General features: G+C 39.2%; 1 protein-coding gene across 1 annotated transcript in view; it reads left to right on the forward strand.

Moving 5' to 3' along the window:
• Positions 1 to 15,095, forward strand: part of LOC100533546 (MBD2 protein) — a 21,501-nt gene extending 6,406 nt beyond the window's left edge. The window contains exons 2-7 of the mRNA XM_005103585.3: positions 2,338 to 2,458; positions 3,633 to 3,790; positions 6,205 to 6,347; positions 7,040 to 7,130; positions 11,426 to 11,583; positions 14,774 to 15,095. Of these exons, the coding sequence (XP_005103642.1) occupies positions 2,373 to 2,458; positions 3,633 to 3,790; positions 6,205 to 6,347; positions 7,040 to 7,130; positions 11,426 to 11,583; positions 14,774 to 14,866 (729 nt within the window). The 5' untranslated portion in view covers positions 2,338 to 2,372 and the 3' untranslated portion in view covers positions 14,867 to 15,095. The remainder of the gene's footprint in view (positions 1 to 2,337; positions 2,459 to 3,632; positions 3,791 to 6,204; positions 6,348 to 7,039; positions 7,131 to 11,425; positions 11,584 to 14,773) is intronic.
• Positions 15,096 to 24,776: the final 9,681 nt, after the last annotated feature.

A 24,776-nucleotide genomic window follows, 5' to 3' on the forward strand; every position in this document is an offset into this window, starting at 1 on the left:
GATAGTCAGGAAACAAGACTTCCATTTTTCTATACAAAATATATATCAAATGAGCTTGATTTTGTATGAAATGATACTATCTGATAAAAAATTAGCTTGTTTGATAGTTTTGAATACCATTGTGCAGGTACAAAGAACAATTTGAGCGTAAAACATTCGGAAATTGACCTAAATTATCCTCTTTGGTGGACGCGGATCTTTTTGAGTCGGTTCTACACCATGCAAAAACCTCATACATTAGCCTAGCCTGGTCTGGATTTGATCTTATTTTGATGGACACGCAGACGGTTCTAGAAGAAGGCCACAAACGCACACAAACTCAAGCAGACTGACGCACACATACTTTAGCTGCCTGAATGCGGACCCGAATTGAACGGGAGATCATGCTCGGCGCGCGTGCACTGAGCCAGGGGCCAGACTGACACAGGACGAGAACGCAGGCGAGGTGCTGAAATACGCCTATCGGGCGACATAAACCCGGCGGCCCCTGCAGGACGAGAGTTTACAGTAAATCTAGAAAAGTGGCTTTCACTTTGTTTCACTTGGTATAATAATAATTACCACACATCACTAAATATAACTGCACATCACAAAACATCACCGCAACTGCACATTTAGTGATTTAGTAATTTAGTGATGTGCTGTGATATTTTTAGTGACGTGCGGCAATATTTAGTGATGTGCAGTTAGCCTATATTTAGTGATATAATGCGATATGCGGTGATATTTAATGACCTGTCACATGCAGTGATATGTGGTGATATTTAGTGACAGGCAGGCCACCTCTATTCTCACCCGTTCCGGTGAGAAAAGCGCAGGCGAGCTTTTTGGCTAATATCACCCGGTGTGCGTTCACTGTGTTAGCGGGGGCTCTCGTGGCCTAGAGGTTAAGGTGTTGGCCTCTCATTCAAAGGTCCCGGGTTTGATTCCGGGTAGCGACCAAAAAATTTTCTCCTCTAAAATTGTCTCCTTTCACCTCCTTTCCTGCTCTCTAACAATGTTCTGTTGTCTGCTTTCATTTCCACTTTCTGCCCCCACCCCCTCACCTCCTTTGCCCCCTCCTCTGGGCTCCTGACTCTTTCTGCAGACTTTCTACTGCTACTCCTTGGCTCCTCCTTACTGCTGTCTTTCTGCCACACCCCTGATCTTCTGGTAGGAAAGATCTACACCTATCCTTCTCGGACAAGGGCGAAAAATCTTGGAGGGCCCGTGTGCAAATTGCGCACGTTAAAGATTCCTTGGTGGTCTAAAATCGATAAGAGTAGGCTTCGGCCGCCACCCGGGCAAAATTCAAAATTTCCTACCTACTGAAAATATTAGGTGTGTCCCGCGCGCTCATATGACCTTAACCAGTTGTGAGCGCCGTAAAATATTTTACAAAAACAAACTGTTAGCCTAGGAGGCCAACCAGTGTAGCGTTCACCGTGAAGCACAGAACAATTCTACACTGTGATAGCAGAAGTGTAGAATTCTGTGCCTTGAACAAACGTTCCAGCGTTCTTGTGTTGAAAGCGTGCAATTTTGTCTGTGGGCAGTGAGAGAGAGAGGGGGGGAGAGAGGAGTAACGCGAGAACTTCCGGGCAAAACAAAATGGCGACCCGCGTAGTTCGGCTCGATTTGAAAGTTAAATAGCCGTAGCATCTTTGTGTGTAGACGAACAAATTTAATTTACTTTTTTGTTTTAACATCATTTTTTATCTTTGTTTTTGTCAATTTGATGGCCCACACCGATAAGCAGTATTCAGAAAGAGGCAGAGAGAAAGGAGGAGTAGATCTAGATCTTGCGAGAACTTCCGGGCAAAACAAAATGGCGACCCGCGTACTTCTGCTCAATTCGAAAAGTGAAATAGCCATAGCATCTTTCTAGACAATCAAATTAGCTTACTTTCGAGCTATAACGTCATTTTTTCTTGACTTTTGTCAGTTTGATCATCAACACCGATAGACAGTATTCCAAAATTAGGAAAAACAGGTCTTGTTTCACCCAGGGTGAGAATAGCAGACGCTGGCAAGTCTCACCCGGGGTGAGAGGTCGGTCGTATTATTCTCACCCCGGGTGAGGATAGCCCCTTCTTTAGTGACATGCAGTGATATTTAGTGATATGCGGTGATATATTGCGGTCGACATGTGCCCCCCCTCCTATACCATTCCACCTGTTGTATTTGTATTGTATTATAATTATATTAGTTATCTTGTGTATATTATATATATACATAGTGAGATGCAGGTGCCCTCTACCCTTTTATTTTCCGGTGTTTTGCTAACCGTGTTTCTTTTTAAAAAATGGTTAGTTCTAACTTCTAACTGCTTGGATTCTTGATTTTATTGCTTTTCAGACATTTTAGACATCTTTGGGCAAAAGACTGAAATCATGGCCTTGCCCCCAGGCTGGAAGAGAGAAGAGGTAGTTCGGCAGTCAGGGCTTTCTGCTGGGAAGACAGATGTTTACTACATTACGTAAGTAAACAATCATGTAACAGGGTTATCATTTCTATAATAGAAAGATTTATAGATCCTTGTGCATTTTTTCATGAAATGATCTTCTGTTGTTGCTCCGATGGTGTTTGATCTGAGGGGTGTACTTTTGTGGTTTCATGGGATTCTTTAATTTGATACAATTTTGTGTAGCACAATCAATGCAGAAAAAAATGAGTCACATATGCATTCCAAGCCAGGTACAATTGATCATTTTGTGGTTCTCTAGGTTACATCAATGTAGTAAAATTTTTTCTGGTTTTCGCTTAAATGATTGAATTATATCAAGCTGTCTCCAAAACGGCTAGGTGCAACTCTCACACAAACATGCAATGCTCCTGCGGGTCATTGAAGTTGAAGGGAGTCACCAGCTGGTCCTACTTCTTTCTCTCTGTTTGTCTACCGTTACTGCAGACTAGCATTTTTGTGCCTAATGTTCTCTACATAGGTCTGTTATGTACTACTTGGTCAGAGATAAAAATGATATTGAAGATCTGAATTATGTACTGTTGCTGCTTAAAATTACTAGTAGTGGTTTTTTGAAAATTCAATTTTGCTGCAAAGTACAATCAGTGCTTAGTATAGCTGGAATTCTGGCTGTTTTTTACTGGTCAATTTTTTTTGCCCCAGTCTACTCTCTGGCATTTTGCTGATCAGCCAGAAAAAAATGGTAATCCTTAAATGGATACATTCTTGGCTACCAATTATTATTTTTTTTGGTGTATTTTTAAAATCTGAGAGCATTCAATTCTTAGAAGGATTTTGATGGGTTTTTTTGGCTGTAGTGTCTGAGGCTGCCATCTGTGGGGCTGTACTGTTTTAGTTTAGCTGCTGTATTAATAGAATCGCTGACTTTCCAAAATCATTTCATTTTAGTTTTGACATGTTCTCACACTTCATAATCTCGTATGGTTGTGTCTTTTCTTATAAAGGGTGTCTTGTTGTGCCTATTCTGCAATAAATCACTAGATATAGCCAGGTCTTTCTACCATGATCCTTTTGCCAAAATCATTTTATTCCTGTTGTGTACCCGAAATATAACACTGCTAAATAGAAGCCAATATTAAAGTGGAAGATTTCATTGGAAATAGCAGGAGAAAAAGAAACTACTGTAGCGTAAATGATCCCATATTTCATTTTACTCATTTGCTTTCAGACCTGAGGGAAAGAAGATACGCAGCAAGCCACAGCTAGCCCGTATTCTCGGTGAGACGTTTGACCTGAGTGCTTTTGACTTTCGGACTGGCCGCACAGTATACAGTGCCTGTCGTAAAAGTAAAAGGCAGAAAGGCTCTTCCTATGACTTTGCTCGAGGTGAGAATATGGTTTTATTGAACATTTGCACAGTAGATTCCCTCCCCCCCCCTGTCAGTATGATGAAACTTGAAGGTATATTTGATGTGATTTATTTGTATTTTTACTTTCCGGTTCTGCTTCTACCACTTATGACTCAGGAGGTTGGAAGATGTCTCATAAAAATCCAACTTTTTTCCCATCCTGTTGTTTTTACTTTTTTTTTTCAGGGCAATAAAAAAAAAGCTTTGGTAGAAGTTCTTTTCTCTGAGTAAGACCTCATCTTGTTGCAAATGGAGATGCCAGAGATGGACTTGAACTATGAATACTTGTGAAGCCAATCATGTGGTTTTCTTGTAATTTCATTGAATCAAAAGCAGACCAAAGAACCTTGAAATTTTAATAAAAAATCTAGCTGAACCACCAACAGGGTGTGGTGTGCAATGCTCACACAAACATGCAATGCTCTTGTGGGTCGTTGAAGAGCGTCACTGGCTAATCCTACTTCTTTTTGCTTCCTGTTTCTGTCTCTCAGCCTTGCTCTTTTATATTTTTTTCTTTACTCAAGGGGGAAAAAAATGTTTAAATGACCATCATTGTGTCTAAGTTTTTTTTCTTTACTCAAGGGAAAAAAAATTTAAAAATCTAATATTTAAGGCATTGTAGTAAAATCAGGCGCTAGACAAAATAATGAAATGAAAGAAACCGGCATTTTTCCACTAATTTGTCGGATTTTTATTTTTAAAATTTGGTTTTTGGCTCAACATCTTTTATTTAGAAACATAATGTTGCTGTGTTGATTTTACTTACTGAAAAAGGTTGATTAATGTAAGGCACTAAAATAGTGTAAATGTTCACTTTCTAAGGACTCTCAAGCTTTGGTGGCAATTTTCTCACTAATTTTATCTCTGAAACAGGCGACCCCCATCTCCTTCAATCGCAAATATCTCAACTTTTATTCAAAACACGAGTATTTTTGTCCATGGAAAGCAAGGCAAATGAACAAACTTTATGATGATACTAAATAACTCTGTATGCCCCCAAAATTGATGAATGCCTGATTTCTGCCGCGTCATGACACATATGAACCTTAAGAAGCTGGATAATTCTATTCAAGTAAATCTGATGCAGAGCTCATCTTCACAGATGGCTCCAAAAAAGACAATGAATTGGGCGCCGCAGCCCTATCTTCCAACAGTACACACCTGAGGAGACTCCATCCTGAAGCCCCCATTTTCTCTGCGGAGGCCACTGCCATTGACATGGCACTGGACTCTGTAGAAAATTCTCCTAACAAATCTTTCCTTATCCTTTCTGACTCTCTGTCTTGCATCACCTCACTCACAAACTACACACTCTTACACCCAAAAATAGTTAGGCAACAACAGAAAATCCACACACTATTCGAAACAGGAAAAAACATCATGTTCGCATGGATACCAAGCCATGTGGGCATCCGAGGAAACGAGCAGGTAGACGACCTGGCGAAGAAAGCTTCATCCCTTCTGCTGGGATCAACGACAAACACTCTCCCACAGACTGACTTTAGAAATAAAGTAAAAAAGTACACCTCCAGTCTGTGGGAGAGCCACTGGAAAAACCAGAAAAATAATAAACTATATGAAATAAAACCCAAACTAGAACAGCGAAATCTTTCGGACCTCTCCAGAAGAGAGTAAGTCATTTTTACTCGATTGCGCATCGGACACACGGCCCTGACCCACAAATACCTCCTACAGGGAGATGAGAAGCCGTTTTGTGTCGGATGCGACACAGATTTTACCATTAGACACATTTTAACAGAATGTCTAGACTTTGGAGAGATCCGAAGGAAATATTATAAATGCAAGAAATTGCAGGATATTTTTTCCGTCGTTGTTCCCAGCAGAATTTAAAATTTTATAAAGGCCATTGGCCTTTATGGCGAGTTGTAGAGTGAATTTGATTTTATTAAAAAATTTTATTGTTACTTAAAAGAGTTGTTTTAAATCACAAATGTATTTACACTGAATTTAAATATTTTAACTTTTTAGCATTTTAAAGTAAATTAGTTAACCAGTCGTGAGGTGAACTTTTGCAAAGGTGAACAACTTGTGTTTCGCGCGCTCATATGACCTTAGCAGTTGCGAGCGCCGTAAAACCTTATACTATACTAAGTAAATCTGATGAGGAACATAACCTATTTATGTACTGTGAACATTACCTATTTATATACAGTTGAACCTGCTAACGGCCACCTTTATAAGACAGTTACCTGTACAAACAACCGCTCTCCATTTTCCTCCCTTGCTTTTTTTGTCCTTTATAATGATAAGGTGTGAAACTGATTGCCCTCTGTATAAGACAGCCTCTTTCTCCTCTCTGATCCGGGGAGTGGGGAGGGGGGAGTGTTGGAAATAATTTCAACTTAATTTCCACTATACCATTTCTCTCAGGTGTCCGCCATGATGCAAGTCTTGTTCTCCCCATACGGCAGACTGCGTCTATTTTCAAGCAGCCTGTCACTGTTGTGAGAAATGGGCCCAAATGTAAATCAAAAACTGACTTAAAGCATGGCACTCAAGATCAACCCAAGCAGGTTTGTCAGGGTTGTGGTGGTTGTTTTCTTTGTGGTTGGAGGATGTTGCTGGGAAGTCTTATCCCTTTACTTTATTGTTTCTGTCTATTTCTTGCTTTTTCTAAGTACTGAATGCCCATTATTCTCTCTCTCTCTCTCTCTCTCTCTCTCTCTCTCTCTCTCTCTCTCTCTCTCTCTCTCTCTCTCTCTCTCTCTCTCTCTCTCTCTCTCTCTCTCTCTCTCTCTCTCTCTCTCTCTCTCTCTCTCTCTCTTTCTCTCTCTCTCTCTCTCTCTCTCTCTCTCTTTCTCTCTCTCTCTCTCTCTCTCCCTCTCCCTCTCCCTCTCCCTCTCCCTCTCCCTCCCTGGAGAGCTCACTGGAAAGTCACTTGTATCTTGTTTGTTCAGTATTTCTCTAGTTCTTTGCTTACATGTAGGAAGCAATGGTTGGGATGAATGCCATACAATCATATGCCAATTGTTTATAATTTTTCTTTGTCATGCTTTGGAGCTGATGGTTGGGCCACTGGGGGGTCCTATTTCTTTTCTGTCCCTCTGTTGTTTTTGTCTGTCAGTTTTGTTTTTTCCTGCCATTGAATGACCGTTATTGTGTCAATGTGGTTCTCTTTTTAAGCAAATGAATAAAACAGACAATTGCTCTGGATGATGATGATGATGTTGGCTGTCATGTGCTTCTTTTTTTCATTTTTCCTCAGGTGTTTTGGGAGAAGCGCTTGAGAGGCTTGCGCGCTTGTGACAGCAGTGAAGAAGTGATACCAACAATGGATCTTCCTCGCCAAATGCAAGGTATGCTGATTGTTGCTTGTTTTAAGTTAACCTCTCAGCCATCACATTTTGGATGCTGTTATAGGTTCAGCCCTCCGATATGGATGAAAAATGTATTTTTATTTTTTTTTAAAGTTGATTTCAGAGTCACTATGATCTGGCACTCTAAACTCTCATGTTATGCGTCCTTGTTCTGTTTTGTATGTTTGTAGTCGCACAAAACTTTTTCTGTGTGTGACATTGAAATGAAATGTTTTCAGGTAAATTGTGTGTATGCTGTGGCACTCGCAACCATAAGGTCATTTGTTCAAATCCTGTCAGGGGCTGTATGTTGGGAAAGGCACTTTGCATGAATTTTCCTTCCTTCACTTTGGTGGGAATGAGTACCCGGCTATAGACAGCAATCTTGTCTGACTGTTAGTGTTGTAGTGCATGTAATTTGCAGCTTGCACTGTATACTTTCTGGAAAGCTGAGAATGTTTTCTGAATATTCAAGGGCCGGCTGGGGTAATATTATTTGTAAAGCGCACAGAGTATGCTGTAGAGTGTGTATATATGCGCTGTGCCTTCTTTCATGAGATTAGAACCATTTTTGTCGTTTGTATGCAAAAGTACACAGGTTCTCAATTCTTAATGCCAGAACTCATTGTCTGCATACTTCCCTGTATTTCAATTCTTTGTGCAGCCTTTTCAAAATTGTCATGGTCATATCTTTGGCGTTCTTACGGCGCCCATCTCACAAAAGAGCGTATCGTCAAAATTACCGTTTCTGAGTTAACACCACCATGGTATGTCGGGTAGTGAGATCTATGTTCTCTCAAAACGGCGTATCGATAGCTTTAAAAATGGCGGAGTTATGATCAAAAAACATTTAGCCCTATAGCTCTCAGGCAGGAAAGTGCATCTCACATAGAGGCCCATGCCTTCTTATGCCCCTTTGTGAGAATATATGCTGAGGCATATGCCCGCATACGCCATGGTATGAGATGTTTCGTTTTGTTTTTTCACTTGTAAATGAGGGGGATATGTCTCATTTCATGTTCAGTAGTCTTGCTGATTCTTTCTCACTGCATCATATTCAATGAGGGACTTTTATACGCTTCCTTACTGTTAGTTCAAGTAGACACGTGTTGTTTTGATACCTGTGCTTTAAATTTCATCCTTGCTTTCAGTGTTTGATGTTCATGCACCCATAAAGTGATTGAATCTTAGCTCTTTTGTAAGCTTATAAACATTCACTTTTGAAAATATTTTCTACTAGCAAAAGTTTTAATTAGGTCCACGAGTCCCCAAAGATGTGGTATTGCAGAAAGTTCTGATTATATTGATGATTTAGATGCAGACCAGTCTTTCAAACCTGGTTTCTGTGTCCTGCAAGAAAGACAATTTGCTGCTTATGGAAGGTGTGTGTTGCTCCTGTGTTATACATAGTCACTTTGTGGAAGAAACAGGCTCATGGTAGTCTTTAAAAAAAACAACTCATAGCATCGTGAGTAAAAAACAGATAAAGCCAGAAGAGAACAACTCTGTTGTCGTTGGATATTGTACTCAACCTGAAAATTTCATGGTAGAAGGTGCTGTCAAGGAAGTGACTGCTCAGAAAAGTCCACAGCCCAATCAAAGTATAAAGAAGCTAACCACAAAGGACATTTTGGAAGCCCTATAACTGAAATACATTTTGGCGTGCACAGGATTTGAGACAGGTATTGAATTTGAAAGCTATGAGAAATGTGGTCAAAGCTGTCACACTATTGCGAATGAAACACAAGGAAATTTTTATGTTCTCGCAATATTTTACACCATCACCTACAACATGAGTTCGTTGTCAGTCACACTGACTGCTCTGAATCTATGAAAGGGACAAGCTGTTCTCGAGGACAGAAAACCAATACATATTACTTGATTGTCGATGGAATGCCGCCATTTGTAAGACAACATCAGCTGTAACTATTGAAGTAGAAATAAAAGGACGATGATGCCCAGCAACTGTCAAAGAAAGAGATGAAAAACTTCCCACCCTTATTAATGCTCAAATTGCGAGATTCCCCGCTGTTGACTCACATCACTACTGTAGGTTACTCTAGTTAAAAGGACTTGCACTCAAGCCTGGACTGAAGAGGAGACAAAACAAAGGCTGAACAATCGCATCCACGGAAAAGCCAAGGCCAAAGTCAGAAAACTTACAGAAAATACTTTCGGCTGCAATATAATCATAAACTAAACTGATATTATGGAACAGACTCAATAGAGACTATTCATTAACTATATATTTCCTACAAACGCACCGTAATAAACAGTGACCTTTAAGCCGCAGAAAAATCAAGTCAAAGACGTTCCATTGTCTGCACTGAACCATGAATAACCTAAAAATCTCCCTATAGCCAAGTACACTTTCATCAGACTGGAGGAACACTCAATGTTTTTCTAACTCTGCCCCATGTAAGTTATAACAGGTTACCACTTGCACTGTGTTTTCGCCATGAAGTGCCGTTCCAGATCATTTTAATCTTTCTTAACAAACACTTGCACTATATTTCATTGATAAATAGAGTATTATGGGCTAAAATGTTTGTAAAGTATTACACAAATTCATTACACATGCTCAGAATTTATCTCTCTACTAATATTTTTGTTGTCTAAGGTGGTGCGCAGCCCTAAATGAAAGAATCTGTGCGATACTAGTAATTTTACACTCCTTGTATTGTGCAAATTTTGCATAATACCTTGAAGACAAGTAAGAAAGCTTAACTCTTTAAGTTATTTACATTTCATATCGTGGAGACCTCAAAGCAGTTTCATTTTCTTTTTCTCGTTGTTTTTCACTCCCCAAAATAGATAAGTTTGGCATATTGAGTTCATAAACCTGTTCAATAATCAAGAAACAAATCCCTTTTCTCTTATATTCTATAACCAACGATGTTGCGTATTGTCAATCTTGTGTCTTTACGGACATAATTATGTTCTCACAAACAGGCGTATCAGCTATTTTCGACCATTCCTTTAAAACTTATGAAGCAATATCTATAATCATTATTGGGAATGATAAATCAGTGGTTGTACTAGTAGTAATATCTTGCCAAAAATTGAAACGAAAAAGCAAATGGTTATGCCACAGCAAGAATTTAAAAAGTGTCCAAAACTTTGAAACGCTCTCCTGAAAAATGCCAAAAATACGCCCTTTTATGAGGTGGACGACGTTATACATCTTGGAAAATTCTATTTGTTGTGTGTCAAAATTTGCATTGCAAAAAAACCGCAGTGTTTTCTCTTACTGATTGAAGTTAAAGCGAGATGCGACATGGTTTATAGGCGTATGTGACACAAGTTTTTATACGTGATACATCATGGCAGAATTAGGCATTGAAGGTACCTTCATTTTTGGCAATTTCTATTGAGTTTTTGTTATTGGCAGAACAACTTTTATGTCCATTTAAAAACACATTGGTGTGGATTTTACTGAAAAAATGTTGATTAAAAGCACACAAAAGTAAATTTTCAGTTTCCAATGACTCTCAAGCTATGGAAGTCACCAGACTTTGGCAGCCATTTTGTTGCTAATTTATCCACGAAACCAGGCTGCTCCCACCTCCTTCTGTGGCAAGGGTATTTTTTTTTTTGTGAAAGATAGACAAATAAACTCTATAACTGTAAGATTATACCATAATACTTGGCGACATAATGCTTTAGTTTTATTATGTCCTTTATCATCGAGTTGAAGGCATAATTGATTGATGGATGGTTAGACTACCTGTCTCATGATATGGAAGTTGTTTGATTTTTTATCCTGAAATTTCATTTTCTTTTTTTTTTTTACCTGAAGAGGCGAGTTTTGGGATAGTTAATTGACATCACCCATTTGGGGCTGGGGATCCATTCTGGGGGGGGGGCTGACATCGTTCGCCTCATGTCCAAAGTTATTGTTAAAGCATCATGTAATCTTCTGTGGTATAGTGGTAAGACTTATTCCCCATTGCACGTTGCAGACACGGATACAGTTTTTGAGTGAGGAAATTTTGAATTGAGCTGAGATATTAACATTATGTCCCACTCAGCCTTGGTTGTCCCTGATTGGCGGTTCCTGGCAGCCATGCTCCTAAACGATTTGAATAGTGTTGTTAGGGTAATAAAAGATTTAGACCTCACAATATTTTCTTCTAAAAGTTCTACAGGTATAGAAACTGACTATGACCACCTAAAGTATAGAAGAACTCTTACTGTCTTTTTTGTGCAGGCCAGTATAGGCTACAAAATTACTCTTTTGTCCTTTCATGCAGACCATATATGCGATGAAGAAACTATTTGTGTCTATCCTGCAGGTATCGGCCCTGACCTGACCTCGGAGAATGTCTTACAGAGCATTTCAGCTGCCCTGCATGTGAGTTCAGGCCCTGTGGTGGGTCAAGGTGCCAGCAAGCAGGTGATCATGAAGAACCCGGGCATCAACATGGACACACAGCAGCCTCATGTACATCAGGTGAGACAGGGAACGGAGGTCACATTGAGCTTCAGTTTTTAGCAGGTAACGTTTGATGTTGCAGTGTGTTAGAGGCTTATTACAGTGTCCCCGTTGTGATTGGGTAAGTAATTTGTTGATGTGTTTTTACATTTCTGTGTGAAATTGGCCCCCCCCCCCCCCCGCCAACCTAATGGGTTGTGCTTTTACTCATTGACCACGGAGCTGATTTCTATTAGGTACTGCAAACTGGCCGTGCGACCCCGTGGCGCACTGTCACGGAGACCAAAACCCATATTTTTACCCTCCTAAAACACCGTGTGATCATGCATACACACAGACACTTGATATATCAGAAGGAAGAGGAGCTTTTCCTCTTTTTAGTGGTATTACTTATTTGAATCAACGATTCTTTTGAAAGCAAAATCTTGCGGGGAAAAAGACAACACTATCGAGGTTTTCACTGTCGCGGCACACGGCGCACCGGCAGTGGAATTTTAGTTGCCGCTGGGGGTTCCCGCCGGGTGCCTTATCACGTCGGGGTCACGGGGGTCAGCTCCCTGTTGCCGCTCTGTCTGGGCCGACCTAATTTTTGGTACTTTTCAACGTACAATTGAAGGTGTATCCTTGTATTTATGGTAATTCTCATTTAGTGCATCCAAAGCACGCAATTCTGCTCTTGAGACTCAAAAAAGAAAGGACGTTGTAACTTGTCTGGTTATTTCGTTAGATGCGCTGGAGTCGGCAATGCTAAATTGTAATTTTTTTTTGACTAGCGTGAATGAAAAAAAATCAATATAAAAAAAAGGCATCGTCAAAATCTGTCGGACTTTTGGAACATGAACAACATAACATTGGTGCAGATACTCAGAAAAGATGGTATCTGCGCTTATAATAGAAGACTGTAATTTTACAATTTTATCCATCGGGCACACAATTTGCTATGAAGTAATTCCTCCAAATACAACTTTATGTGTCTAATATAATCGTGAATATTCGCATATTTTCTCGAAAGTTTATAAAAGTTACCATGAAGTTTCTCTATGAAAAGTACAAATCGATTTTAGTGCTAGAATACATCTTCAACGTAGATCTAATACACGAACAGTATCCGTTACACTCCAGAAATTCCTTACTTTCCTTAAAACGCTACATCTAGGTTTTGTAAGTTGACTGAATAATTTTAATATAATAATAAGGATGACTTCTCGTAATTGGTTTATAAGAATAATTTCTAGCTTTCCAGGGACACTGAATCAGCACCAGACTTTTCCAGCTTTTTTTTCGTTTCTATAACCATTTGCAATAACTGACAATGTGACTTATTTCTTTACATTCATAATTGTGTCCGCGCATATTTCCTACACAAAAACTAAGAATGAATGTTTCAGCTGTCATTATTTTTATTCCATACAAGAAGTTTATCTCTACCCATATATTTACACGGTTTTGTGGTTTTTTTAATCGCTTATATTTTATCTTTTTAGTTGTATTCAGGCTGCCACAGACACAGCATGATTCATGAACAAACGCAGAGTAACTTTCTCTTGTTTAATAGTAAAATAAGAGCTAACGCTGATCGTTTTTAGTTAAAAAATGCAGATGTGCATCTTTCTTCTCTTATAACTTGACTATTACTACTAGCGCAGATTTAAGATTTCTCATGGTAAAAGACATGATATTCGTAGTCAGTTTAACACAGATTTTGGAGAGATCTGTCGTGCCTTTTTTAAATTAACAATCATTTATTCATAAGTTTGTAACTAAAATAGGACAAATTGGGTACTCTACAAACACTTGTCTAGAGCAAAAACTAAGGCACAGAAACTAACCATTCTAACGCAGAATAAATCTCAAGACATTGAGCTTTTAGTACATCCACGTAATGGTTTGCTATGTGGGATGGGGAAGAAGTTATATCGTTTTAAACATAGTCAAAAAAGCGAACTTCCTGACCGACAGGGGCAAAGTCGCTTCAGGGCTCATTAACCCCGTGACCGCGTGCCGGGGAGCTCCGGCGGGCTGCTGAGTCACGTGAACTAAAAGTAACAGAATCGGGCGAAAGTGACGCCGTGGGCAGCGCATTTCGTGTATTGATTTTTCGAGTGACCTCGGTTGAACAGGATTGGGGAGCGTATGGTATTAAATACTGCAATCTGATTTGTCGATATTTCAAGATGAGAAGAAGCTCTTTCCGGTGATATATTTCTAAAGAATGTCCTTTTGAGAATTAATAGAAGAGATTTGCGTGTGAAAACTTTCGGTGCTGTTTTTTTTATGGAACCAGTGATCGGACTGACTACGAAAATATATCGGCAGAAAGCCCATTCATTCCTCTTCAAGAATAACACAGCCATTATAAGCAAATAAACACCGGACGCTCCCCGTCGGCTCGCAAGCAGGGCACCATCGCCCCGGTTTCGTATAAATTCTCTCTTCTTCCCTTCAGCGCGGCCCAGCGCGCGGCCGATAAGCCGGCGGTCGCGAGTGGGGATTTTAATCTCCCCTTGTATTTCTTGCCGTTTGGTCAAAAAGCCATGTTTACGTCAATAAATTTCCATCTTCTTGTTATTTGATAGCCCTAAAAAAAATTGAGCTTGTTTTCTATGTTCATAGGTGTGTGTCTACAAGTTTTTGTGAATGTCCGTTCAAATTTAAGAATGTTGTGGCGTCTCAGTGTAGACATTTCGCAATTAAAAAACTAACATTTTTCTGCAACTTCAGATGTTCATAACTTTGTTAAAGATGAAGCTATATGTATAGATTTGGTACCAAAATGCTCAGAATGATAAATTCTATAAGGTAGTGCAGTTAACTATGAAATCAGAGGACTTTGAAATTTCAGTTTGTGGTACCTATTTCTATTGGTTTACGGAATTGATTTATATTGAAAAGCTTTGGCTGCTAGAAATAGCCACTGAATTTTAATAGGTTAAAACAGTCGTCATTTCGGGTCTTGATTGTTTTGTTTTCATTATTTCTGTAATATATTGTTGCACGTCCCTCCTCCCCCTCTTGTTTCTTCTGCTTGTAGAAGATCAGGAACAGACATCAATCTTGGTTTGTCAATCATAATTTCTCTGCTCAGGTGTTCTATTGACAAACCTGTTTTATACAGATTTTTGCCCATCACCCATCTGACCTTTCACTCCTCCTTTTTTCCTTGGAGTAATTCTCTAAAAGATATACTTTGATATTCTGTTTTCCTCAGGTGGTGGTGTCATCTGATGATGTTCACCGCCAGGAACAGAGGGTCCAGCTGGCCAGACGAAAACTGCAAGATCTCATGGGAACTTTAGAATAATGCGTGAAACAAATGTCCAGTACAGAAATTTTGTTTGGAGTAGAGGAGTGAATGATTGTTTGCTGTGGGTGTCTGTCAGCATCAAAGTGGAAGAGAAGCCTCACACTTGTACTTAGTGCATGCTTGTTTTTTGGTATGTTTGCCTGACTGTGTGAATGTGTGGTTGTTTGTAATCACAGAATCTGACACTTTTTGGAATGATATTGCAGTAAACAATGTTCTCAGCTAATGGAGTTCACTGGATCATTGATTTTTGGGTGACCTTATTTGGGCCACAGTGTGGCCTAAATAAGCTAAACCCCCCTCCCTTACCTTATTTAGGCCACACTGTGGCCCAAATAAGCTAAACCCCCCTCCCTTACCTTATTTAGGCCACATCATATGGTAGATTTCTTGAACTAACCATGGATTCGGAAGGTCGAGATTCTACTGATCTTTTTATTTAGTGCGGGGGATTATTTCAAAATAGAGGATGATTCTAAATAAGTGGACCAAGTGTAAGAGTTGTGTGTGTGTGTGTGTGTGTGTGTGTGTGTGTGTGTGTGTGTGTGTGTGTGTGTGTGTGAGTGTGTGGGTGTGTATGTGTTTGTTTTGTGTGTGGTTGTGGTGAGAGAGAGAGAGATCTAGAGAGAGAGAGAGTAAATGTAGTAGTGTGTTTGTATGTGTGTAATGTGTGAATGTTATTGTGTGCATGAGTGTCTATCTCAGTTGTACGGTCCAAATGTACATTATTTTGTTGAGAATTTTACATAGAACTCAACTACAAAACACCTTTATACAAAGTCACAGAAATATTCTTTTTGTGCTTATTGAGGTGCAGTACAGGGTGATTAAAACCTGCAAGGATAATTGGACAAAATGGGCAATATCTTACTAATGCTAATACTAATGGTCATATTTAGACAAATCCTATATCATTCTCTTTTTTTCTTAACAGCTCATGGTTATTAAAGAGTCAGCAAACTAGATCAAGGTAGTAATTTCGGATTCCTAATATTATGGGCATTCTTATAAAAATTTTAACTTGTTTTTAGCGCTTTTTTCAACGTAAAACGGATTCCGTTAAAAAAACAACAACAACAATGACCTTATCTTTCTTTTTTAAGGTATTGTGCATACATTTGTGTGAAACTATTTTATTCTATGCTTTCAAGTACATGAAAAAAGCTAATAAAATCAAGCAAAATGTTCTTCAGAGACATAGATCTAGTAGTAAGCCCACTGGAACATTTTATAAACCGTGAAAAGATGACCAGAAAATAACAAAATTATCTTATGATTTTCACTTGCACTTGCAATTTTTTGGACAAATTATCGTCTACCTCGTTATCTTTTTTTTTCCACATTTTTCTTCACTATTCATGACAACTGGCATGTTTTTCAGTTATTATCAAGGAAGTGGATAGGCGGACCACGGGGTCTATCTAGCCCCAAAAGGATAGGTGGACCGCGGGGTCTACCTAACAAAATGCTGTTTTAGGATGTGAACCCTGGAATCAGCGTAGTGAAATAAGTAGATCTAGGTTTGACTAAGGATCGGTGGACCCCGGGGTCAACATAGTGAAATAAGTAGATCTCAGTTTATTTTATAGTAAGACTGGCGGAGCCCGTGGTCAACGTAGTGAAATTATAAGTAGATCTAAGTTTAAATTAATAAGGATTGGTGGACCCCTGGGTCAACGTAGTGAAATTATAAGTAAATCTAGGTTTAATTAAGGTTTGGTGGACCCTGGGGTCAACGTAGTGAAATAAGTACATGTAGATCTTGGTTTAATTTTAAGGATTGGTGGACCCAGGAGTCAACGTAGTGAAATAGGAAGGTTTAGGTTTAAGGTGGACCCCAGGGTCTACCTAACGAAATTTAATACTAGTTAGGTTTTAGAATAGGTGGACCATGCGGTCACCGTAGTAAAATAAGTAGGTTTAATCACGGTGTCCCGGGGTCCACCAATTCTTAATTAAACCTTCTTATTCCTCTACGGCTATGGTGACTCCGGGGTCCACCAATCCTTTTAAAATTAAACCTACTTATTTCACTACGGTGACCCCGGGGTCTACTAATCTTTAAATAAATCTACTTACATGTATTTCACTACGGTGACCCCGGGGTCCACCTGTCCTAAAACCTAGTATTTTGCTAGGTAGACCCCGTTTTTAACAATATCCAGAAAATAACATAAAATGATTATATAGATCTATATCTATACGTATTTTATTTAAAAGTATATACTTAAAAATAAAAGACTGAGCAGAGGCTTACAATGTAAATTCTGTGCTCTACACGTAGAGAAAGTCTTAAGTTTGCGCAAAACAGATTTTAGAAAAAAAAGTTGATCTAATTATTCTAATAAAAGTAAAAGTGATTGTTATGGTGAGATTTGTTATTATTAATTCTGGAAATACAGATAGTTGCTGAATCTAAAATTAACTAGAACTGTGCAATTCGTTTTATTTCAATTCCAAAGCCCAAAGGCATAGCAATGAGTTAGATCTAGATCTAGCAGTTGTAGGCTCTCTGGCTGCTTCTAGCATTTGTCTGCTACTACTGATTCTAGACAGGGAATCTAGATCTAGCTATCACCTGCACTATTAAAGTCAAATATATGGTAAAATAAAAACAAAACTGAATCGCTTTGTCAGTCAGTACATCCCAATTGCCATAGCAGCACATATTAATAGTTGAATAATTATACCGAAGCAACATGTTATCACAGTGTGCAGGGGAGAGCGGGTTGCCCGGGTCGCTGACCGGTCGATTCGGTGGTTCGGCTTTTGTAGATCTATGCATTTTTTACGGAAAGCCCTATTACTAGATCTATTAGTGTTGTGAAAACTTCAACCTCTACAGCTAAGGCGGCAAAAGATGTTGGAAAATAATAATACGTCCTGAAGTTTCATAATTTATACAGAATAATACAGCCAGTAGTTTTTATCTCATCGAGTTATAAAAATGGCCTTGTAACTTGTTTTCAGAAGCAAATTTTAATAGTTACAGTTCTACCGAATCGATTTTCACGCAAATTCAACCATTTTGATGACCATTTCTTTTCCTTTTAAAAAGATAAAGGCCTGTCGGATGTGGCAGTGCGATTAACACTAAGTTGTTTAGACCTATCAAAACACGAGGCTTCGTGGCCGATCACAAAGGTCTACGGGGCTCATCGAGGCCGATTCGCCCTGCCGCGTGCACGTTCACTAAACTGCCTACTAGATAGAATCTACTACCAAAGATTCTTCTCGATCTTTGCTACTACTACTACTACTACATCTACACATGTAGGCTACTACTACTAGACAGTACGAGAGATGTACTACTACGAGACAGTACGAGAGAGTGCCACCCAGGCAAAGATAGTGTAACTTTGACTCAGCCACGTTGTGTACACACTTTTTATACCCCAAATTTGACCCGGAAGTCCATTCGGAGGATTTGACCTTTTTACTTGACCAAAGTGTGCCAAAATGGTAGCCTAGATTTTGCCCCTCCATGAAGGAAAAATCTGGCCCTCATTCAAACCATTGAGATTGAGCAAAACTTTGCGTATCGTGCTTTGTTCTTACAATATTCATTATGATATATATAAGTTGTACACTGAGACAAAACTGTACTAAATGAGAAAGGTGCACCATTATGAAAGTGGAACGAACTCAGTTGCCTTAAAAGGGTGTCCCCTGGTAGTTTGAGCATGTGTGGCCTAAATAAGCTAAACCCCCCTCCCTTACCTTATTTAGGCCACCTGTGGCCTAAATAAGCTAAACCCCCCTCCCTTACCTTATTTAGGCCATATGTGGCCCAAATAAGCACTCCCTTGATTTTTATATGGATTTTAGCTTGTTTTTTCCCTATTACTTGTAGTTTTTTTGGGTTTTATTTTCTTTTTTTTCTTTTAAGATGCGACTGGCTTCTTCTACTCTTCACCATGAACTGATTTTTAATATGTAATTTATGTTTTAATGTTTCAGACACTGTAAATACAAGTCATTGCTTTATTCTTTGTCATTGAGTTGTTCTTGTGAATATTTTGTCAATATATGGTTGCTTATTAAGGACAAGTGGGCTAACCCATATTTCGGGGATTTCCAGAAATCTTGACCTCCACCAAAAGTGGGCATTGCCCAACGTATAGGAGAAGTTTGGTTTCACTGGTGTGTATATTTGTTTCGATATAGAGAAAACTCGTCTTTTAAAGAAAATGAACGAGGGGCAAAAACTTTACCTTCGATTTTCTCATTACAGCAATTTTCGGGATAGCCCCCTTGTGCTTAAAAAAAGCGACCATATATCATGTTTGTCTTTTTATTTTGCCTGTTCTGACATGTATACAGTGGCCCAACTTATAACAGTGTCTGTTTGAAGAGGATTTCAGTTATAGCAGACTAATATTAAATCCTTGAGTCCAATCTCTTATAATAAGTAGCTTAACAGTGGTTCAACCATTGACCAAATTAAAACAAATGGACCAGAAAGTAGAAAAAATGCAAATGAAGCAAAGCAGCACCCAACATGGCAAATTGCACCTGCATGACTCACAGGAGGCCTAAATTGATTGTGTAGATATTACACAGTTTATAATGTATTGTACCATGTGAGCAGGGGAGGGAGTGGGAAAGGTGGATGCACTTTTGTGTTGATGCAAATTTTCCAATCTATGACTTAATGTGACCTTGGTCCAGCACCACATTGTTACGTGGTCTCTCAATAGGGTGGCAAGACTTGTGACAGGAATAAAATATCATTGAACGGAAAGGACAGTAGGCACTGGATGCTAGATCTACTGCAGATCTGTGTGGGTTCCTTTTCCTAACTGTGGTAACTATTTGGTTCCAAATACAGTCAGCTCCACTTGTGTTGAACTTGCTCAAGTTGGTCTGTTTCGTGGGCCCCAGCACCTCTTATTCTTTACATTTGTTAAAGTCAAACGGTTATGTTAAGTTTAACTCAAACGTAAATATATGCTCTAGTCTAGTTGAATTGCTTTTTAACCCCTGCTTTAAGTTTAAAGCAGCAGTATTGATTTTTTTTTGCCTACGTGCATGGTCAGATGCTTTTTAGAAGTTATGACACTAGTGTTACTTATTTTGTTTAAGTAGAGGTTTTACTGCGCTCGCAACTGCATAAGGTCATATGAGCGCTAAGGGTTGGATGTGAACAGAGAAGTTTTTACAGGGAATCAGACTTACTCTGCTCACCTCTCTAGCTTCAGCAGCACACAGTCTGCTTCGATAATCAAGACACCCTGGTAGCGGGTCACAAGAGTGTGACAAACATACAAAAGAAGTAGAGGGAAATGATGATAGTAAGGATTAGGAAAGAAAATGTGGCAGTTCCCTGTTGTAGTTCAGGCACAGTTATGAGCATGACATTGATGAATCTGCCCATTTACAATTCTACAGCACGAGAAATGTCCCCCCTTTGGGAATGGCCTAAACACACTTCAGTCAGTAGCACTGCCCCAGGCGGTTGCTACTTATTTAAGGTAAATATACTATCGTGTAGAGCTGATCAACACGCAATTAGCATACAACTAATACTCATGGTAAAAAGTACAAAACGATGTGTAGGCCTTCCTCAATGAAACAGTGAGTGGAAAACGTGGGCATATATACAGTGTTTAATGTGATGTCATGATGCTATAATCATGTCAGTTGTTGCTTCCCTTCCCCTCAAAGCGAAGGTAGGCCAATGGTGCACCACAAGATAATGAGTGATATAGTAAAAACTTAAAATCTCGGTGTATTATAATTATACTCTGCTGAAAATGCACTCTCCACTGTCGTGTTCACTCTTTTACTCTTTTAAAGCTATCTAAAACGCACCTGTTTATTGAAACATTTTTCTCAAATAAGGTTCACTTTTCAATGGATTTTAGTGATCTAAAGTTCATTTATTTATTTATAACGGATCTTGAATGTTATTAGAATGATATAACAAAGAGAGATCAGCTGCAGTAAGAGGGCGAGTTTTTCATAGAGGTGCATTGTTATATACATGCAGTACACATGTATTGTTAGTTTTGTCACAAGTGGACACTTACAATCATCCCCATCCACACCCCTCTCATACACACGCACGCACACACTTTTTATTTTGTGAGCACACAGTGATTAATGAAGTGAATAAACATTGCTCAGTAACCTTTCCTGTCGCTGCCATTTCTAGCACAGTACATCAGTTAAATCAGAGTAGGCCTACCGGTACATCATCATGTACACATGTAATAATACATGTAGTAATATGAGCAGGGGGAAAAAATTATTTCCCTTGATTTTGTGGTACTTTATTTTTCACTACTTTATTTTTTCCTTTCTCTTGTATCCTTAGGATGTCGAAGGGAAATGCAGGTTTCGGTCCGTCTGCTAATTTTGTGGTCCCGACTGTACAGTAAAGTCGAACTTCGATGAGTTGATCTTTTTTTCCACTCCCTCGGTGATATCAACTCAGTCATCTGTAGTCGGCTGTACGAATAATGATATATATGTAGCCTACATGGGCTATAACACTAATAGTAATATTGCGTCGGCTCTGGCCGTCCTGTTACTGTTGTAGTATAGCCAGGACCACTTTATACAGTCGTATATAAATTATTTATATTATACTTACACACCAGCTCTACACACACGTACACACCCGCAAAACCTACCTGCCTGCCTGCTTCCTCTACATATACATGAAGTTTGCCGGTGAAAGTTTTTGGGGTTTCATTTATTTCATATCTCCTGTCCAGTGGGATGCTGGTTACCATCTCCTCAGCCTTTGACTTTGATGGTCTTGACACTGACAGAGTTGCTACAATCCGCCACTAAAAGATCTACACATGTCGCAAATTGTGTCAATTCGGGCGTACTAAAATATATACATGTACGACACGTCAGTTCACATTTGCTGTGCCAATGTGGTAACCGAGGGTCTCTTTATGAAATACAGACACAGAGACTTGGTAATCTTTGACATAAATTAATATATACTCTATAGTAGGGTGAAGAAAATGAGCAAAAAGACAACCGTAGACAGCAGCGTGAGGGGCGCTACTGGTTTGTTTGATGTCTGAATTGCTTTGTCCAGCGCAAAACGACCATAGTTTTGTTGATGCACTTCTCTCTTCTGTGCTCTTAATTTACATACAAGCAAACAAATATTATAATATACATGTACACAGCGGCGTCAAAAAGGAACTTGAAAATGTAATCACTCAATCATCGTGTAAATGCCTTGCACTACCCACTCATGCAGCATATCAATTTTACAATAAATTCTACATCATCCGACACAATATTTTCTTCTATGTTAAGAGACGCCGGAAATATGGTCTCTCAAAATTGACCTTAAAAAATCAGGCTTGGCAAAATTGAGCAAAATCAAAGAAATGTAAAATTGTCTTCACGCGTGTATTGCGGAGCATCCAATTTAACTGACTGTATACATTGCATATCCATTGAATGGAACATTTTGTCTTCGCAAAACATTTTTAGTGTCTATAGTTTCAAACAAAACGGAAAACAGTAATCACAAATCACGTAAAATTTCGACGTAACATTAAATGTGCTCATTGTAATTTTGCTTAAGAGTCATTGGTTTTGTGTAAGCCGCAAACCCTTTGTCCATCGACTCTATTAAATTTTGAACATAATCTGTCATTTCATCCCAGATGTCACAGACACTTGCAAACAAAGGGTCTGAATTGGGAGCAAAGTCGATTTTCTTCAGGTTCTATTTCAGTCTCATTGGGCTTCACATACCATGTAGGGTTCGTATCGGGACTATTTAACTGGTAACCATTGTGTAGTACTACTAGTAGCACTGGCCCTGTGAGAAAGTGCTTTGTCATGCTGGAGAGTTTTACTTAAATGACAAAATGGCGAAAATAAGGGTTAAGACATGACGTTCCATCACTTGAGCGATGTAGTGATGTAGTCCACTAAACCGAGAAATCCGGTGATTCCCACGAGGGCGGTGTTGTTTAGTCCATTCCAGACCACCCAAAACCATGGTAGTTTCGTGGTCTCTGCTCCTCACTGACAGACGATTATTCCAAAATCTAACACAGACCAAGTACAAAAATATCTGGTGCTCTACACGAAACCAATAGCTCCTAATCAAAAACAAAATCATACACTAATGAGCACATATAATAATATAATATTAAGTCCAGGTTTTGTGTGGTACATGTATTAAATTGTGACTAAACTACATGTACTCTGTTTTCTAATTTGTTTGAATACATATTATGTATCATCAGAAGATGCTGTTCATTACACAGAGACAATAACCATAATAACATTCTCATTTGATATTATCAATACACACATATCAATATTATTCCACCAATGTTGATTCACCTCAATTAATACGCGTGTGAACACAATTTTAAGTTTCTTAGATTTCGCTGAAGTTTCCCAAGCATAATTTTTTAAGGTCAATTTTGAGCGACCCTATCTGGGGCGTCTATTTACATTGTTGTTGTTGTTGTTAGCGATCCAGTAGCATCTGAGCGTTAACTCTTCTGCATGATGCCATTCGGTATAGTTGCATGTTTGTTCTAATTGTTGTCTTGAGGAGTAGAGGCAATTAGATGTGTGGGGTAGCTTGGGAAGAAAACATCCCCTTAAATCAGTTAGTTTTCTACAGAAGAACAGATGATATTCCACTGTTTCTGAGGGGTATTCACATAATGGGCAGGCAGCAGACTGCTTTACTCCAATTCGGTTGAGATGTTGGTTGAGGGGTACATGTTGTGTTCTAAGTAGGAAGATTATAGATTGATCTCCCCTCCTCAACTCATTGATTGGATCTTTGACCAGTGGTTTATTCATGTGGCCATACATCCTCCTTCCTGTCGTACCTGTGGCCCAATCATTCATCCACTCTTCCTTGAGGTTTGACTTGATCATTTGGCAGCAGGTGGTGTAATTCGTAGGAATTTCAGGCTGAGGGAGGCTAGCTCCTTTCTTTGCCAGAGCATCAGCTCTTTCATTTCCCGGTATCCCAGTGTGGGCAGGAATCCATTGAAGGACTACTCTGACGTGGTGCCTACTTATTAAGTTATGTAGACTCCAAATCAAATGCAAATATCTTTGTTCACACCAGTCCCACTCTCAAGTGTCTCTAGTGTTGAAAGGCTGTCTGTAAATATAACGATGTCAGTGGTAGCAAGTGGGTTAGTGTCAAACAAGTAGTTGATGTAGTTTGCTGTGTTGGTGATAGCCTGTTGTTCGGCAATGAAATTGGAGCAGAAGGACCCACTTCTTTTTTTTTTATCCCACTGGGCAAGTTGATCACTGACCCATATCCAGCGTTGATTGTTGCCTTAAAGGCAGATCCATCAGTGTATGAGTGGATCCATGTTGTTGGATAGGAATCAATTGTTTCAAGGGCAGAATGTTTTAGTGCTACAGGATATGTGTTTTTATTGCTCTTGTCCAAAAGTGTTTTCCTAATTTCTGGCTTTGCTATGGTGAGATGTGGTGGGAGAGTTGAGGGAACTCTTTCCAGAGGTTCTCGTCTTTCAGGGAGGTGATGTTTTTCTTGGAGATTGAGAACGGTGTCAAGTACAGATTTTGTATTTTTTAGTCTTTGATTAGGTTTCCACTTGTCAACAGGGACTCTATTAGGGTGGTTATTTTCTAGCCTTTTAGATCTTTCATATACTTCTAAAGCTGCCAGTTTTCTTCGAGTTTCTAATGGCTCAATATTTGTGTGGATTTCACAGGCTGCAGTCGGTGAGGATCTCATTCCGCCAGAGATAAGACGAAGAGCTTGGTTTTGGATGGTGTCCATTGAGTTCTTTGAAGTTTTACTGTAAATGTTTTGTAGAACAAGATTATAATCAAAAACAGCTCTGGTATATCCCAAATAGAGGCCTCTCGAGGTGTTCTTGTCTGATCCCCAGTTGGTACTGGCAAGTCGTTTGAT

Source organism: Aplysia californica, unplaced genomic scaffold (assembly GCF_000002075.1).
Source record: "Aplysia californica isolate F4 #8 unplaced genomic scaffold, AplCal3.0 scaffold00380, whole genome shotgun sequence".
In the NCBI taxonomy this organism is placed as follows: domain Eukaryota; kingdom Metazoa; phylum Mollusca; class Gastropoda; order Aplysiida; family Aplysiidae; genus Aplysia; species Aplysia californica.